Source organism: Schistocerca piceifrons, chromosome 3 (assembly GCF_021461385.2).
Source record: "Schistocerca piceifrons isolate TAMUIC-IGC-003096 chromosome 3, iqSchPice1.1, whole genome shotgun sequence".
In the NCBI taxonomy this organism is placed as follows: Eukaryota; Metazoa; Arthropoda; class Insecta; order Orthoptera; family Acrididae; genus Schistocerca; species Schistocerca piceifrons.
The window spans coordinates 837,475,915-837,494,544 of NC_060140.1; the positions used below are offsets into that span (position 1 = coordinate 837,475,915).

Genomic DNA, 18,630 nt, shown 5'->3' on the forward strand with positions numbered 1-18,630 from the left:
ACTGTGCCAAGTTACTGATGGAGGTAGCTAGGTTTTCTATTTAAATGTTTTTGTAGCGGTTATCGACTGCAAGAGTCAACCGCCTCATCTTTGAGAACGAACTTCTTTGAAAACTGTTGATCTCAGTATGTTCGGACTCTGTAATGGAGCGGATGTGTTTGTACCGACATGATCAAAATAAAGTTAATTCATTATAAACAAGAGAATACTTAATGTTGGGTTCGATATTACCGTACGTAATATCTCGATCAACATACTGGTGACCCCGATGCTCATGAACGCCGCTTACGATGCCAGAAATGTGTACTGGAACATCGCCATGGACAAACAATGCAGCAACCCTTTGTCGGATTTCTACGTCCATCGACTTCGCATCGCGCCGCATCTGGATGCAGTGTACAGTAAGCACAATTAGTGTGTAAATTCCCGACTCTTGTGTGAATCGTTCTTTTTGGTAACTTTCGTCACCTTCTCACACATCGACAATGCGACCGAAGTGTACATGGTGCCCGTCAAAATCCACTCAACGCGTCGGTAATTTCACTTCCGGACAGTGCAGTGCTCCTTCATCGATTAATTTGGACAATTTTGACTTGCTTTTGTGTAATGAATTAACTTTGTGCAGTGCTTCGACATCACACAATCATGCCAAACAATGGATTGCAACAAACAGGGACTATGTTGCAAATCCCAGTTCGCACGAACTACGGCCAAATCGCATGCCTGGTCGAATTCACAAACGCCTGTCACGGCTACTGCATCTTCTGCGCCGCGTGAAAATTCATTCAACCCGATTTCCGCACAACCCACCTTCCAGAGTTCGAATGTTCGCGCCAACTTTTCCACCACTTCTCCGCGCTTGTCCCTCATTTGCAGCATTCAACTACCAATATTTCTCTCGGACCAACTTCCAATGTGGTTCATGGCTGCAGAGTATATATTCTCCTCTTATGGCATCACCGACGAATGTGAAAAATACCTCGTACTCTTCAGGCACCTAAAGGACTATCATTATATAATTACGGACATTATCTGTGACAATTTGAGTGACAAGTATACCAGAGCAAAAGCCACTTTAATTCAGCATCTGTCACCAACATCACAGGAACAATTTCATCAAGGACATCCTACCGATCAACGACAATTCACCAATTACACTGACAACAATGCGGGCTGTTCCTCAGTGCAACACTGCACGGGCCACACCTCCCTCTACACAGCATCCGAGCCGCACTGACTCTGCTCGACCGCTACCGACAGCAGCATCACAGCCACTGCCTGCTGGCTCACTGACCTCGACCCAGTCAAAACAAACAGCTGCGTGACATATGATCCCGCCATGACTACCGCACCCGCATCTTGTCAACAGCTCGCCGACACTACGCATGCTTACCACCCGGCCGTTCACTACTCGAACGTGCCTGCAACTTGTTCACCCATCCCAGAAGACGATTTTAGCCGTATCAATGCTTCATACAGCAGTGAATGTGTTCTTACTCCGCTGCCGATGAGTACTGAGTTTTACATTCGCGGTCACACACACGATCTCTTCTACTCGAACTGTTACGTCAATACTGTGCCGCTGACCTCGTCTTGTATGCCAGGTTACCCTTTGATAGAGACAGATTCTAATTTCGACCCCATCCTACTCAGTGATACACAGCAGACTGCTTCATGACATACATTTTTGCCTGAACAACTGCAACAGCTACGTGAGCAAATTGCGACATACAACTTGTTGGTACAAGATCAGTTACACAGGCTGCAGCTGACACCGACCGAGCACGACATGCAACGAGATGCTTCATGACATACATTTTCGCCTGAACAACTGCAACAGCTACATGAGCAAATTGCAACATACAACTTGTTGGTACAAGATCAGTTACACAAGCTCCAGCCGACACCAACCGAGCATGACATGCAACGAGATGCTCCTGTCATTGTTCCGCCTCCAACTGCTGACGATCCTTTGCCGTTACTACCAGCTACAACTAATACCCTGCCGATCACGCTACATGGATCTATGTGCCAGATGGCACAACTGTCATCATCACGCCACCTCAAGTGGAAATTCTACGTTACTGATGTGATACGAGCAATTTATTTACGCCGCTGCCACCTTTCCTTGGTAGTTCCAGACACTTTGTTTCTGTACCACGGCATAACCAGCCGCATTCCAGTGCCACTTGCTTTGCCACCCTCTTCACTACCTCCGCAATGTACGACCAACACATCTGCCATTTCTGCTTCGACAAGTGAGCACCTTTCCACTCTGACACACGACCATGCAGCAGTTTCGTGCGAGCAGCTTGTAGCCTTACGACTCAACTGCAGCGCCAACAGCCACAGCACACACGCAGCTCCAGTTCCATCGAACTGTGTCGCCTCTCCGCCACGGACTAGTAGCTCATCCGCCGATTCGACTTCTTCACGTTCACATTACGTCTCATCGCCTTCCTGCTCCGCCCATGGTTTCGCTGACCACGTCTGCCTTCCACCACCTCTCGCCGTCGCCATGCCTCATGCACGGGGCCCTCGGCCACGCCCCCCAACCTTCGATCACGGCTGTTTCTCACATCAAAACACCGATCTCGATCCCCACATTTTGATTGGCAGTACTACGGATTTTGCCTTCCAGATGCAGCTACTGGCCAGCTATACTGTTTCTCTGTACTTTTAACAGAGAATAATGAATACAGTCAATTCTAAAATATTCAGTGAAATTCAATGCCATCAGCTTCAGCTTCTACATGATTTTCATTGACTTAAGTATATTTTGTTTCTTTTTAGTTCTATATATATTGAGTTTTTCTAAAGTATCAGATCAGTGATGTCATGAAGGTGTAATCCATTCACTTCTTCATTTCTCAATTTTAGAATGAGAAAAGGAAATATTTTAAAAAGTTTACTCACCATACAATCCACAGGACTTGGAGAAAGATTGAGCACAAAACAATTCAAGTTCCCTTTTAACAAAATGACGAACAGCCCATGCATCTTGGTCAACATCACCTGAAGCCAGGCCTTGGTAGGCTGTGTCAAAAAATGGAAAGAGTTTTCTTTCCTGTGGAACAGATGATGCAATCGTCAGCAAGAGTCATGTAGACACTCTAATTCATATACAACCAGTTTTGAAACAGCAACCTTTTGCTCTATCTCTTTCAGTATTTGTTCTCTCTATTATGGTTTACTGGAGGACAGAGTTGATGACAGTGCATCCATAATTTTTTTCTGGTATTGAGTAAGAACTGTTAAAAATATCTTTTTCGCCTTTTTTCACACCAGATCTCCAGTTGTTTTCCAGTTCACCTTTATCTCTCCCCATATATTTATATTTTTATTTTCATTTTCATTTCAGCCTCATGTTACACTTTCCACCTTCTAATACCATGTCACCCTCACACCATCCCCACGACGACCCCATTAAGTTTTATTTACATTCCCTCCACAAACATGCCTTCTCCCTAGCCAGATTACACTCCCATATTTTATTTTCTCAAGCTTGTCTGACATTTGGCATTACCCCCAAAGGCCTCACACTTAAAAGTTCCCATCTCTGGCTGTAACCCTTCTTTCCATCAGTCCCTATACCAGTTCCAAACTTTTTTCACACCAGATCTCCAGTTGCTTTCCCGTTCACCTTTATCTCTCCCCATATATTTATATTTTTATTTTCATTTTCATTTCAGCCTCATGTTACACTTTTCACCTTCTAATACCATGTCACCCTCACACCATCCCCACATCAACCCCATTAAGTTTTATTTACATTCCCTCCGCAAACATGTCCTCACCCACCTAATCCTTCACCTACACATCAACTCAGCCAATGAACACACCCGTCAACTCCTATCCTTAATAAAAGTCCTCAGTCTTTCCTCTCCCACATCCACACCGGCTGTTCAGAGCATCCTCCTACAGGCCAACCGTAAATTAGAACAGCATGCCACCCTCCACCTCAAAAAACTATCCAATCTCCTGGTTTCCCACCTCCGGAAAGGCAACTCACTCACCCTTCACAACCTCTCCAGCAAACCTCAACCTCCTCTCACTGCACACAGACCCAGTCTCTCCCATCTACTCAATCTCCCACTTCCAGCGCCACTCCCCCCAAAACCTCAAAATTCCAATCAACACAACCTGGAACCACAACACCCTAATTCAGTAGTTAACCTTTCCTCCAAACCTCTCTCCCAATCCGAAACCTCTGTCCTATCCAAAGGCCTCACCTTCAGCCCCACTCCCAGATTCAACCAAACAGCCCTTGTCAAAGATTTACTGTCCTACACCCATACTCTCTGCTGGAAATATCACTTTGCCACAAAGAAAAATGATCCTAATCCTACTCCTAATGATCCAACTCCCCAAGACACTATCCAAATTGAACCCTCCCTGGAACAGTTCCGTCCTCCGTCACAGCGGGACCCTCCTCTTCTTCCTCAAAATCACCCTCTCCAAACCTTCCAGGAATTTCTGACTTCCAGCCTTGCCTCTCAATCCTTCTTAAAAAAACCTTAATCCTACTCCCAACATCACCACTGCTGAAGCCCAGGCTATCCGTGATCTGAAGGCTGACCGATCCATCGTCATTCTTCCGGCGGACAAGGGTTCCACGACTGTGGTACTTGATCGTCGGGAGTATGTGGCTGAGGGACTGCATCAGCTTTCAGACAACACCACATACAAAGTTTGCCAAGGTAATCCCATTCCTGATGTCCAGGTGGAGCTTCAAGGAATCCTCAGAACCTTAGGCCCCCTACTAAACCTTTCACCTGACTCCATCAACCTCCTGACCCCATCGACACCCCGCACTCCTACCTTCTACCTTCTTCCTAAAATTCACAAACCCCATCATCCCGGCCGCCCCATTGTAGCTGGTTACGAAGCCCCCACAGAATGTATCTCTGCCTATGTAGATCAACACCTTCAACCCATTACATGCAGTCTCCCATCCTTCATCAAAGACACCAACCACTTTCTTGAATGCCTGGAATCCTTACCCAATCTGTTACCCCCGGAAGCCATCCTTGTAACCATTGATGCTACTTCCTTATACACAAATATTCCACATGTCCAGGCCTCGCTGCAATGGAGCACTTCCTTTCACGCTGATCACCTGCCACCCTACCTAAAACCTCTTTCCTCATTACCTTAGCCAGCTTCATCCTGACCCACAACTTCTTCACTTTTGAAGGCCAGACATACCAACAATTAAAGGGAATAGCCATGGGTACCATGATGGCCCCCTCGTACGCCAACCTATTCATGGGTCGCTTAGAGGAAGCCTTCTTAGTTACCCAGGCCTGCCAACCCAAAGTTTGGTACAGATTTATTGATGACATCTTCATGATCTGAACCCACAGTGAAGAAGAACTCCAGAATTTCCTCTCCAACCTCAACTCCTTTGGTTCAATCAGATTCACCTGGTCCTACTCCAAATCCCATGCCACTTTCCTTGACGTTGACCTCCATCTGTCCAATGGCCAGCTTCACACGTCCGTCCACATCAAACTCACCAACAAGCAACAGTGCCTCCATTATGACAGCTGCCACCCATTCCACATCAAACGGTCCCTTCCCTACAGAATACGTCTTTGTGGCAAACGAATCTGCTCCAGTCCGGAATCCCTGAACCATTACACCAACAACCTGAAAACAGCTTTTGCATCCCGCAACTACCCTCCCGACCTGGTACAGAAGCAAATAACCAGAGCCACTTCCTCATCCCCTCAACCTCAGAACCTCCCACAGAAGAACAACAAAAGTGCCCCACTTGTGACAGGATACTTTCCGGGAGTGGATCAGACTCTGAATGTGGCTCTCCAGCAGGGATACGACTTCCTCAAATCCTGCCCTGAAATGAGATCCATCCTTCATGAAATCCTCCCCACTCCACCAAGAGTGTCTTTCCGCCGTCCACCTAACCTTCGTAACCTCTTAGTTCATCCCTATGAAATCCCCAAATCACCTTCCCTACCCTCAGGCTCCTACCCTTGTAACCGCCCCCGGTGTAAAACCTGTCGCATGCACCCTCCCACCACCACCTACTCCAGTCCTGTAACCCGGAAGGTGTACACGATCAAAGGCAGAGCCACGTGTGAAAGCACCCACATGATTTACCAACTGACCTGCCTACACTGTGAAGCTTTCTATGTGGGAATAACCAGCAACAAACTGTCCATTCGCATGAATGGACACAGGCAGACAGTGTTTGTTGGTAATGAGGATCACCCTGTGGCTAAACATGCCTTGGTGCACGGCCAGCATATCTTGGCACGGTGTTACACCGTCCGGGTTATCTGGATACTTCCCACTAACACCAACCTGTCAGAACTCCGGAGATGGGAACTTGCCCTTCAGTATATCCTCTCTTCTCATTATCCGCCAGGCCTCAATCGCCGCTAATTTCTAATCTCAATTTGCTGCCACTCATACCTCACCTGTCTTTCAACAACATCTTTGCCTCAGTACTTCCGCCTCGACTGACATCTCTGCCCAAACTCTTTGCCTTTACAAATGTCTGCTTGTGTCTGTGTATGTGCGGATGGATATGTGTGTGTGTGCGAGTGTATACCTGTCCTTTTTTCCCCCTAAGGTAAGTCTTTCCGCTCCTGGTATTGGAATGACTCCTTACCCTCTCCCTTAAAACCCACATCCTTTCGTCTTTCCCTCTTTCCTGACGAAGCAACCGTTGGTTGCGAAAGCTAGAATTTTGTGTGTATGTTTGTGTTTGTTTGTGTGTCTATCGACCTGACAGCACTTTCGTTTGGTAAGTCACATCATCTTTATATATATATATATATATATATATATATATATATATATGTGTGTGTGTGTGTGTGTGTGTGTGTGTGTGTGTGTGTGTGTGTGTGTGTGTGTGATCTGTGACTCAGCATCTCAGCTGTATGTTCACTAGTAGCTATCCCTTTCATAATATTGTTACACTTAACCCTATACAACATTGGGCTACGTTAGTAATACACAGCTTGCTACTGTTAACAGTTCTCTGCAAGCGTAAAATGCAAGCGTTAAGTCCTGCATTAAGCAAGGCGAGTGCAATTGTCATTTATGCAAAACAGATAGATCAGCAGTAGCAAATCACCCACTGCGACCAGGGGACCCCCAAATTTGTTTGAGGTTTTACCAAGATATAATTGTTGCTATGATATGATGTACAGGAGACCATAGAAATGCAAAAGCACAAAAAAAAAATTCAATGGAAAAGAGGAAGGACTGAAATTATTCATATTGTGGGCCTTAGTGCTATGTACAACAGACAGCACCAACTTTTCTCCACTAAAAGCTCCACAGCGTAAGTCGGCATGACTACATGGTCTTAGCAGTGGTCTGTTGATGTCACAACATGACCAGTGCAAGGAAACATATTAACAGTTTGGCTTGCTGAGCTTGCTTGAGATTGCTACTCCTTTCTGGGGTGTAAAAAAGTCTGATGAAGTCTCCACCATTGGAAGGTGAAATGGTAGGTAGAGAATTATGTCTTTGACCATGGCCTAAGGCTCATAAAACAAAAATCACAAATAATTCTCTGCAACTTAAGAGCAAGATATTTTAGTATACTTAGAATTGTGTGGTATACTGATATTAACATTACTGGGGGTGAATTCCCTAAAATCTGACATGATTCATTTGTTTTATGGGAAAGATATGCACAATAACACAGTCATTAGCACCTTTTTCATGAGTTAATATACAGGGCGGTGCACAAAATACGTAACCAATTGTTTCTTTCACAGTTTACGACGTACATTAGATATCCCTCTGGGATCTCTACAGCAGTACCAGCAGAGCTTGGAAAAACAAATGAGCTAAAAATGACGTTTAATTCACGATACTGCCGCTAGGAGACTAGTAAGCAGCAATGGCTGACAATGGAAGACTGATGACACAGCAACGATCGGCAATTGTGTTACTTTTTCATGAAATGAAAAGCCTTGTTGTGACTCAGAGGCGTTTTCGACAACAGTTTAACACACGATGGGTCCCTTGCACGAAGACCATCCACAGGTTGTAAATTAAATTTGTACAGGAAGGAACAGTATTGGAAGCAAAGTGACCTCGGCCTAAGCCTGTTTGTTCGCCAGAGAATATTGAAGTGGTACGAGTTGCTGTACAGAGAAGTCCCGGGAAATCGTGTAGAAAGACAGCAGTGCAACTGGGAATATCCAGACGCTCCGTTCAACGCCTTCTTAAAAGTGACCTCCATATGTACCCATACAAGATGACCTGTGCACAGAAGCTCACTGAAGAACACAAGCAGCAGAGACTACTGTTTGCTCAGTGGACGGGGATAGGGAAGAAACGCCATTACACTACAAGTCAACTCGCCCAACACGAAAGAGGAAAGAACCACAACGTTTATTATGGCAAGTAATTCCAGAGAAATGTTGATTTCATCTTCTAAAACATCGCTCTGGAAAGAAAATTTCAACTGTAAAAGTGTTAAAAATGATATGTCATGTGCAGCTGTTGAACATAAGGTAGGCCAAAACAACCTAGTAAATAAGTCATCGTCGAAATTTATGCTCCTGCATCAAAATGTACAATCCTTATCAAATAAAGTTAGTGAGATAGAAATATTGTTATCAGATGAACTAAAAGACGTGTCAGTTGTATGTGTTAGTGAGCACTGGTTATCAGAAAATATGTTACACCACAGAAGGATAGAGGGCTTTACCCTTCCATCGTTTTTTCTTCTTCTTCTTCTTCTTTTTTTTTTTTTTTTTTTTTTTTTTGTAGGAAAACCTTCATGCATGGAGGAACATGCATATATGTTAGAGAGGACGTCAAGCACGATAATTTAAAGTTCACTAACCAGCTAGGGGATGAGCAAAACTTCGAAATTTCTGCTACACAACTGACAAATTTAAATATAATTGTTATTTGCTTATATAGAAGCCCAGATGGAAACGTAACTACTTTCACTGAAAATCTTGAGAAGGCACTTAACAGTATAAAAATAGTTAGTAAAACAACCATCATATGTGGTGACTTTAATATAGATTTCAACAAGAACTCAAAAGACAGATTAAACCTTGAGGCCTTATTAAAAACCTACAATATACATACAACTATCAAATCCCCCACCAGAGTCACCAAATCGTCAAGCAGTGCTATAGATCAGATACTAATAAATACAGATAAATATTTATACAAATCTGGAAATATGAATATAGGTTTCAGTGATCATTATGCACAGTTTATTGAATTCCCAGTAGAGACTGCAGGAAATACTGAACAACAAATGACAAGAAAAGGTAGAAATTTTAGCAAGCACAACCTAGAACACTTACTAAAAAAAGAAACATGGAATGATATAGACAACTATGAGGACACATGTAAAAAGTTTGACATGTTCATGGAAATATTCTCCCATTATTTCAACATTTCTTTTCCAGTTAAAAACCAAACATTAAAAACTAGAAAAAGAAATGTTACATGGCTGACGAAAGGCATTAAAATATCATGTGCTGAAAAGAGGAGACTTTATGAAATCTCAAAAACACAAAATGTTACAGAAGAATTTCTGGTGTATTTCAAGAATTATGAGAGAGTGCTTCACAAAATCATATAAGAAGCTAAAAAAGCAACAAATGATCACCATATAAAAATGGCCAGGAACAAAATGAAAGCCAAGTGGAAGATAGTCAGAGAACAAGTAGGAAATGAGACCTCCCAAAATGTAAATCTCCACGTAATCCAAGATGGCAAAAAAATTACAAATCCAGACGAAGTAGCCAATGCTTTTAATACATACTTTGCAAATATTATTGAAAAATTACTCTGAAATAAAATCTTCAAATAAAAATCCTGCTACAACACCATCAAATCAAAATAGAAACTGCGACTCCCTATATCTTACTCCAACCAACCCTAAGGAAATTATACTATCAATTAGAGAGTTAAAAACAAAATTTTCAACAGGTGTGGATGAGATTCCAGATTATGTCATTAAAAATGTGGATGACCTCATTGCAATACCTTTAGCCCACATTTTCAACAGTTCATTAACAAATGGAGTCTTTCCTTCCTGCTTAAAGACAGTGAAACTGAAACCACTGTTCAAAAAGGGTAAGAAAGAAGACACAGCCAATTATAGACCTATTGCCTTGCTATCTACATTTTCGAAAATACTAGAAAAAATTTTTCATAAGAGGTTGCTAGATTTTCTAGAAAACTGCAAAATATTATTCACAACCCAATATGGCTTCCGGAAAGGCCGATGAACAGAAACAGCAATATATGAATTTCTGGGTGAAGTACTCGAAAAAATTGATAGTGGACAAAAAGTAACTGGCATATGCCTTGATCTGTCTAAGGCTTTCGACATCATAGACCACACCCTATTGCTGCAGAAGCTTGAAAGAATTGGTATCAGAGGTATGCCTAACAACTGACCACAAGCAAGTAGTAGAAATACATTTTCACAAAGAAAATAAATCAACAAGACACTATTCTGATTATAAAGCAGTAAAATATGGAGTACCACAGGGCTCGGTACTGGGCCCCATCCTATTTTTGATATACACTCCTGGAAATGGAAAAAAGAACACATTGACACCGGCGTGTCAGACCCACCATACTTGCTCTGGACACTGCAAGAGGGCTGTACAAGCAATGATCACACGCACGGCACAGCGGACACACCAGGAACCGCGGTGTTGGCCGTCGAATGGCGCTAGCTGCGCAGCATTTGTGCGCCGCCGCCGTCAGTGTCAGCCAGTTTGCCGTGGCATACGGAGCTCCATCGCAGTCTTTAACACTGGTAGCATGCCGCGACAGCGTGGACGTGAACCGTATGTGCAGTTGACGGACTTTGAGCGAGGGCATATAGTGGGCATGCGGGAGGCCGGGTGGATGTACCGCCGAATTGCTCAACACGTGGGGCGTGAGGTCTCCACAGTACATCGATGTTGTCGCCAGTGGTCGGCGGAAGGTGCACGTGCCCGTCGACCTGGGACCGGACCGCAGCGACGCACAGATGCACGCCAAGACCGTAGGATCCTACGCAGTGCCGTAGGGGACCGCACCGCCACTTCCCAGCAAATTAGGGACACTGTTGCTCCTGGGGTATCGGCGAGGACCATTCGCAACCGTCTCCATGAAGCTGGGCTACGGTCCCGCACACCGTTAGGCCGTCTTCCGCTCACGCCCCAACATCGTGCAGCCCGCCTCCAGTGGTGTCGCGACAGGCGTGAATGGAGGGACAAATGGAGACGTGTCATCTTCAGCGATGAGAGTCGCTTCTGCCTTGGTGTCAATGATGGTCGTATGCGTGTTTGGCGCCGTGCAGGTGAGTGCCACAATCAGGACTGCATACGACCGAGGCACACAGGGCCAACACCCGGCATCATGGTGTGGGGAGCGATCTCCTACACTGGCCGTACACCACTGGTGATCGTCGAAGGGACACTGAATAGTGCACGGTACATCCAAACCGTCATCGAACCCATCGTTCTACCATTCCTAGACCGGCAAGGGAACTTGCTGTTCCAACAGGACAATACACGTCCGCATGTATCCCGTGCCACCCAACGTGCTCTAGAAGGTGTAAGTCAACTACCCTGGCCAGCAAGATCTCCGGATCTGTCCCCGATTGAGCATGTTTGGGACTGGATGAAGCGTCGTCTCATGCGGTCTGCACGTCCAGCACGAACGCTGGTTCAACTGAGGCGCCAGGTGGAAATGGCATGGCAAGCCGTTCCACAGGACTACATCCAGCATCTCTACGATCGTCTCCATGGGAGAATAGCAGCCTGCATTGCTGCGAAAGGTGGATATACACTGTACTAGTGCCGACATTGTGCATGCTCTGTTGCCTGTGTCTATGTGCCTGTGGTTCTGTCAGTGTGATCATGTGATGTATCTGACCCCAGGAATGTGTCAATAAAGTTTCCCCTTCCTGGGACAATGAATTCACGGTGTTCTTATTTCAATTTCCAGGAGTGTATATAAATGACCTAACATCAACCAACCAGTACCATAGCACTATCCAGTTTGCAGATGACACAAACATATTAGTCAGTGGGAAGACTGCAGAGATACTACAGACAAGACTGTCTGAGGCATTAACAAATGTTGTAAACTGGTTCAACCAAAACAAACTACTAATAAATAAAAGTAAAACAGTAGCATTAAATTTTCATAATGTCAAGAGAAAGACTGAAGAGGATATAAGAATTCAGATGTCAGACACACATATTGCAAGTGTGCCTAATACAAAATTTCTGGGAGTCTGGCTACAGGATAATCTTAGATGGGAAACTCACATTGACAACACATTAAAGAAGCTAAGTACCATGTGTTATTTAATGGGAGTGCTACAAAACTGCTGTCATAAGGACTGTCTAATGACAGTTTACTATTCTAATATACATTCTGTCCTAAAATATGGGATCACTTTCTGGGGTAACTCGCCATCCTGCCTAAAACTCTTCAGGATGCAAAAAAGAATAGTGAGAATCATGGCTGGAATAAAAAGGAACAAACCATGTAGACCATTATTTAAAAGGATGGGGATTCTTCCCCTTCCATGTATTTTCCTATTTGAAAGTGCAATGTTTATAAAGAAATATACAATAACAAATCCTAGTATCCTCCCCAAAAATGAAAATGTTCATCATCATAATACAAGACAGAAAACTGACTTTCATGTACTAAAAAGGAACATTACACCATGGAAAAAATTATCTACAATAAATTGCCAAGAGAAATTAAAGACTGATGTAAAAAATTTTAAAGCAGCATTAAAAGAATATCTGTTGACAAATTGCTTTTATAGCGTGGAAGAGTTCCTCCAAAATCCTCGAGAGTCTAAGTGATGATTATGCAAACACTGTAACCATTAATACTGGCCTATAAATACATTCAGATGTAATTCTCAAGTTTCTAATGGGGTTCAAGTATAAGTTGTATACCGACTTGCCCAGTATATGAAGTAAAATTCTGTGAATGTAATTCTCTAGTGTACATGTCCATTCATAGTGTAGAAGAGCTCCTCAAAAATCCTTAGAGCTTAAGTGAGGATCACGCAAATATTGTAATCGTTAATATTGGCTTATACATGTATTCAGTTGTAAACTTCAAGTTTCTAATGTGGTTTAATTATAACTTGCACATTGACTTGCCCAGTATATGAAGTGCTGTAAAATTTTGTGAACATAATTTTCTAGTTTCTAAAGTGTTTTAATTGTAAGATATACTTTGACCTGTCCAATATCTGACGTGCTGTACTGTACATGTAAGATTTACTGGACCAATAAATACAATACAATACAAACTCTCAACAACGTTCGGTTTTCAGACGAAACACATTTTCATTTAGACGGTGTGGTTAACAAACAAAATGTACGCTTTTGGGCCACTGAAAATCCACAAGTGCTTCATGAACGACAACATTATGCTCTGAGGATTACAGCGTGGGCAGCAATTTCCAGTCACGGACTTACTGGACCCTTTTTCTTTGAAGTAACTGTGAATAGCGAGCGTTATTTGAGCATGCTTCGCAATAGCTCCATTTCACAGCTTCTTGCTATTGCCTTGCCCTTCAACATGCAGTGGTTCATGCAAGATGGAGCAAGGCCACATACTGCAAACACTGTGTTGGAGTTTTTACACGAACATTTCGACATGCTGATCATTTCACTCAGGTTTCCAGGTCACTTCAATGACGGACAAAATTGGCCCCCGAATAGTGCAGACCTCAATCCATTTGACTTTTTTCTTTCGGGGTACCTAAAAGAAAATTTTTTTCCGAAACGTCCATGTGATTTAATGGAGCTCAGAAGACTTATTCTTCAAGCTTGCAATGAAATTACTGAAGACATGTGCCATAGGGTAATCACTAACTTCAGTGTTCATTTGAAGGAAGTTAGGAAATGGTGGACATACTGAGCATGTGCTGAGTTAGAACAAATCTCCATGGACGGCTCTTCATTGTAGTATATGTTCCTTTCAGACTGTATTGACAATAAAGTTTATATTCAAAAACAAAATAGTAACACATTTCATGCGCCACCCTGTAAATTCATGGAAAGCATAGCAACTAGAATATTAAATAGTTAAAAATATTAATAACCATAATAAGTAAAAGAAAACTCTGAAAATCGTATCTGCACAAAAAGATGCTCAATATACTATAGCAAGAAAAAGTTGTTGGATGAATGTTATAGCTCCGTGTTATATAGATCTGTGAATGACTAAAATATACGTCAAAGAATATGTTACGCACCTGAATAATGTCAGCAATCCTATCCCATTGTTCTTGTGTTGGATCACAGCCAGTAGGATTGTGGGCACATGGATGTAACACCACCACAGAATATTTGGGAGCAGATGACAAGTCTTCAGTTAGACCCTCAAAATCTAGTGCCTTATTCAGAGGATGCCAATACCTGTACTCCTTCAAGTGTGTGAATCCACTTCGAGACATAACTCTGTGATGGTTATCTGAAATATTATGCAACAGTTACAACTATATGGAAATTCAGGCAATTTCAGTAAATTTGAGAGAGGAAATCTTTTCAAGTGAACAGCTGAGTTGTAGTGTCATGTTACCACAATGTTTCCAAAGGTTTCCTACTGATACCTGTAGGGCTTTTGCTACATGTTTTGCCACCCTGACAACTGAAAACAACAGCACAACAATGGAAATCTCCTGTTACACTATCAATCATTAAACTATCTTATTTACTCGAATCTAAGCCGCACTCGAATCTAAGCCGCACCTGAAAAATGAGACTCGAAATCAAGGGAAAAAAATTTCCCGAATCTTAAGCCGCACCTGAAATTTGAGACTCGAAATTCAAGGGGAGGGAAAAGTTTTAGGCCGCACCTCCAAATCGAAACAAAGTTGGTCTATTGTAATATGAGACACAATTTAGGTCGAATGAATGACAATACAGCTACAATAGTTTGGTTCGAGACGTAGCAGTTAAGCTTTACCAGGTAGCCATTGCTATGTGTCAGGAGCTCCGTCCGTATTTATACGGGTACCCTTCCCTTTTCATTTTCACGTGCTTCGTCTGGTTTGAATTGATTGCTTATTTTTCTTTGATGTGATAAGCGCAGTTTTCTTTGTTGTAGGTGTTTACGTCACTCTAAGCTGAAAATGCATTACTGTACTGTGTCATGCATTGTTTGTTGCATTCTGATAGTGCGTGTTTACGGCCTGTCGAAGCTCGCGGCATGGCTTGCTTTTGTGCGCGCTACCGCCGCTAACAATTAAAAAAAAAGAAGAGAGGAATCGTCTCATTAGCGAAACAATGGCAACAGACTGCTATTTGTTGTTACTTACACTGCTGCTTTCTTTGATAATGATCAACAAGAACCAAATAATAGACTGCTTATGAAAGAAGATGTTCTGAACGAGAGTTTAGCCAAACATTTTCTCCGTTTGAAAATCTTTGCAGACGCCTCTTTAGTACATTACATTCTGCACAGAAATTTGAGTCATCTTAGATTTAAAAATCTAGTCAATTGCCGTGCTTCATTTCTGACTGTATCACTATTACGCATAAGAATAATACGAATATAAACATGACATGATATGTATATTCTTCCGCATTTGCTGTTGTCTCACTCTACTTTCGTAGTTTATTAGGCAGACAGAATTTAAATGAGATAGCAGCAAACACGAAAGAATACGTGGCAAAATGTTTATATTCGTATTATTCTTATGGGGAAGAGAATACTGCATGTGATTCACAATTCATAAAAGTTCCTATTAGCAACCATCTCTTCTCACAGGTAGGAAAAAATTCAGAACGTAGAGTTGACCATATTGACAAACTTCCCTAACAGTCTTTCCAGTCGGATTTTCGTAGTACATTGAAACGCTGCAACATTCGAAGATGAACAGTACGGAATTTGTATTTACTTCGATGGATAACGTATGAAAATGCAGTGGTCGAAACTCAGGGCGGAGGAAAAAAAGCTCGTTTTCCACCTTTTTTTAAAATTTATTACTGACGCAGAGGTTTTGGCGCCAGTATTTATCTTTGTGTCTGCAAAGCACGCCTGTGTACCGCTACATATATTCGATGGCAGAAGTTAGTTGTGGCGGCACCTACCAACATTTTTCAGAACTTCCGCTTACTTTGCACTCGATTCTAAGCCGCAGGTGGTTTTTTGGATTACAAAAACTGGAAAAAAAGTGCGGCTTAGATTTGAGTAAATACGGTAAGGTGATCAGATGTTCTTATTTTCAGGAGCTGGTCCTACATTTTCATCCTATGACCTCACTTCCTTTAAAACTGATTGAAGACAACAAAATTCCTCAATTTCCGATCTTTTGTCCTCAATTTTTGAAATTACCCAAAATAATTGAAAAGGAAGAATTTGATGAAGATTTTAAACTAGAGCTAAACTCAACTATACCAGTGCAACCAAATCTGGCATAAATTACTTATTTTATTTAATTGCAAGAAAATCAACTAATAAAGACATGGACCTGTTTTCTGGTGCAAATGAATTTTTCCTTGAATTTTGAACTTATGCTGTACTGATTGGAGATGTGCTGAAGCATCAAACTAGGTCATCTGGAGAGCTATGGTGTTATTTTGTTTGTGTTTTAATGGAAGTATTTGTAGAATGAGGAATAAATCTCATCTTCTTCCGGAGGTAGAGAGGTCCTTGTGATTAAATAAATAACTCTTGCCTTGTTTGTATTTTCTATTGACCGTTCTACAACTTTAATTAATCAGCCCAGTGGCACAGTGTTCTAAGTGGAAGGTTTTTGAGCACTCGTCTGAGCTCTGTCTTTATTCAAATCCGGGTGAGGCATGGATGTTATGATTGTCTCAAGGCACTGATTCTTGCCCTTCCACGAAGTCAGTGGCGCTAAATTGGGGACAGGAGACTGCTTATAGCCCAGTGAGTTGCTCACTATGGTAGTTAAACCCAAAGTCAAAACTCTCAGTAGTGGCTCCTTTACTTTTGAGGTAGGTACAGGCAGTGTGTTTACTTTTGTCAGAGTAAATAAAGACTTATTAAGTAACTGTTCTGTAAGCTTTTGAAAACGATTTGGTGTTTTTATTTTTCCTCTTTTACATTTTTTCTCCTAATATTCTCAACTCAATTTTTTCATTATTTGATTTGAAATTAATTTTTTCTGCCCTTTGCCACCGCTAAATTTTGCCACCCTAGGGAGCTGCCTAGTTTTGTCTAATGGTGAAACAGCACTGCATACCTGTACTCCTTCAAGTGCATGTCTCCACTTCTAAGCATAACTCTGCGATGGTTATCTACAATATTATGCAACAGTTTCAACTATATGGGGATGCAAGCTATTTCAGCAAATTTCATTGACGAAATTTTCTCAAGTTGCCAGATCAGTTGTCATGTCATGCTGCCACAGTGTTTCCAAGGGTTTACTAATTGTCATCTTCCTGTGAAGTCATGTGCACTGACAACCTATGATAGACATTAGTATGAGAATACAAAAGTCCATTCTGAACCCAGTGAATAAAAAAATCCATTCTGAACCCAGTACAGCTATACAGAGCCTGTATGCAAATTATTTTTACCTGTAGCGTTGTGGATGTGAATTTCACCAATCATCCTGAATTCATTCAACCATAAATACCATTAGGGAGTATATGAATCCCCACGTAGGTATCAGAATTACAATAACACTGAAGGGATTTTGGTAAGATGCTGAAACTAATTGCAGCTAATCTGCTTTTTGCCTACAATATTTATCTACAAAAGTAAATTTACATATGTCCGCCTGTGTCTGTATATGTGCGGATGGATATGTGTGTGGGTGTGTGTGTGTGTGTGTGTGTGTGTGCGAGTGTATACCTGTCCTTTTTTTCCCCGTAAGGTAAGTCTTTCCGCTCCCGGGTTTGGAATGAGTCCTTACCCTCTCCCTTAAAACCCACACCCTTTCGTCTTTCCCTCTCCTTCTCTCTTTCCTGATATAGCAACCTTGGGTTGCGAAAGCTTGAATATTTTGTGTGTGTGTGTTTTTTATTGTGTCTATCAACATAGCAGCGCTTTCTCATTTGGTAAGTTACAATATCTTTGTTTTTTATATATAAAGTAAATATTCTGTATGCTTTTAGTCTGTGGAATAAACATCAAAGGTAAAAAGACCTAGGACAAACTTTAGCATTGACCCTGATGTATGGCTGGAATGGTTACATTAGCTGAGTAATGAAGATCCTGACTGTGACATTGCTGACTCAGAGAAAGAGGATTGTGTACATGGAAGTGGTCATGATTCAGGAACAGATCAAGAAGTGTCAGAAAATGATCAGTTCATACTCACAGGAAGAAGTAATTCAAGAGGATGTTTTGTATTTTATTTTATTTTAGGAGAAAATGCAATAGCTAGATGTAGGAAAAGTAAAGGTCATCCCAGTGTTAGAACAATATCTCACAATATTATCATTCATTTACCTTGACCCAAAAATGAGGCTCATACAACAAAGACAGAAACAGATACTATGAACTTATTTTGGATGAAAATATAATACCCATTACTGCAACATGTACAAATATTTACATCGATGAAGTTTGTGGTAGCTTTTCTAGGGAAAGGAATGTTAATGAAACACACATTATAGAGACCATAGCATGCATTGCTTTGTAATATCTGTGTGGATC

The 18,630-nt window shown here is 41.9% G+C and overlaps 1 protein-coding gene across 1 annotated transcript in view; it reads right to left on the minus strand.

The window, feature by feature from the left end:
• LOC124789103 (aspartate aminotransferase, cytoplasmic-like) overlaps positions 1 to 18,630 on the minus strand; it is a 92,669-nt gene that overhangs the window by 16,491 nt on the left and 57,548 nt on the right. Inside the window, exons 4-5 of the mRNA XM_047256392.1 lie at positions 14,252 to 14,469; positions 2,917 to 3,067 (exon numbers count right to left, since the gene is read on the minus strand). Of these exons, the coding sequence (XP_047112348.1) occupies positions 2,917 to 3,067; positions 14,252 to 14,469 (369 nt within the window). The remainder of the gene's footprint in view (positions 1 to 2,916; positions 3,068 to 14,251; positions 14,470 to 18,630) is intronic.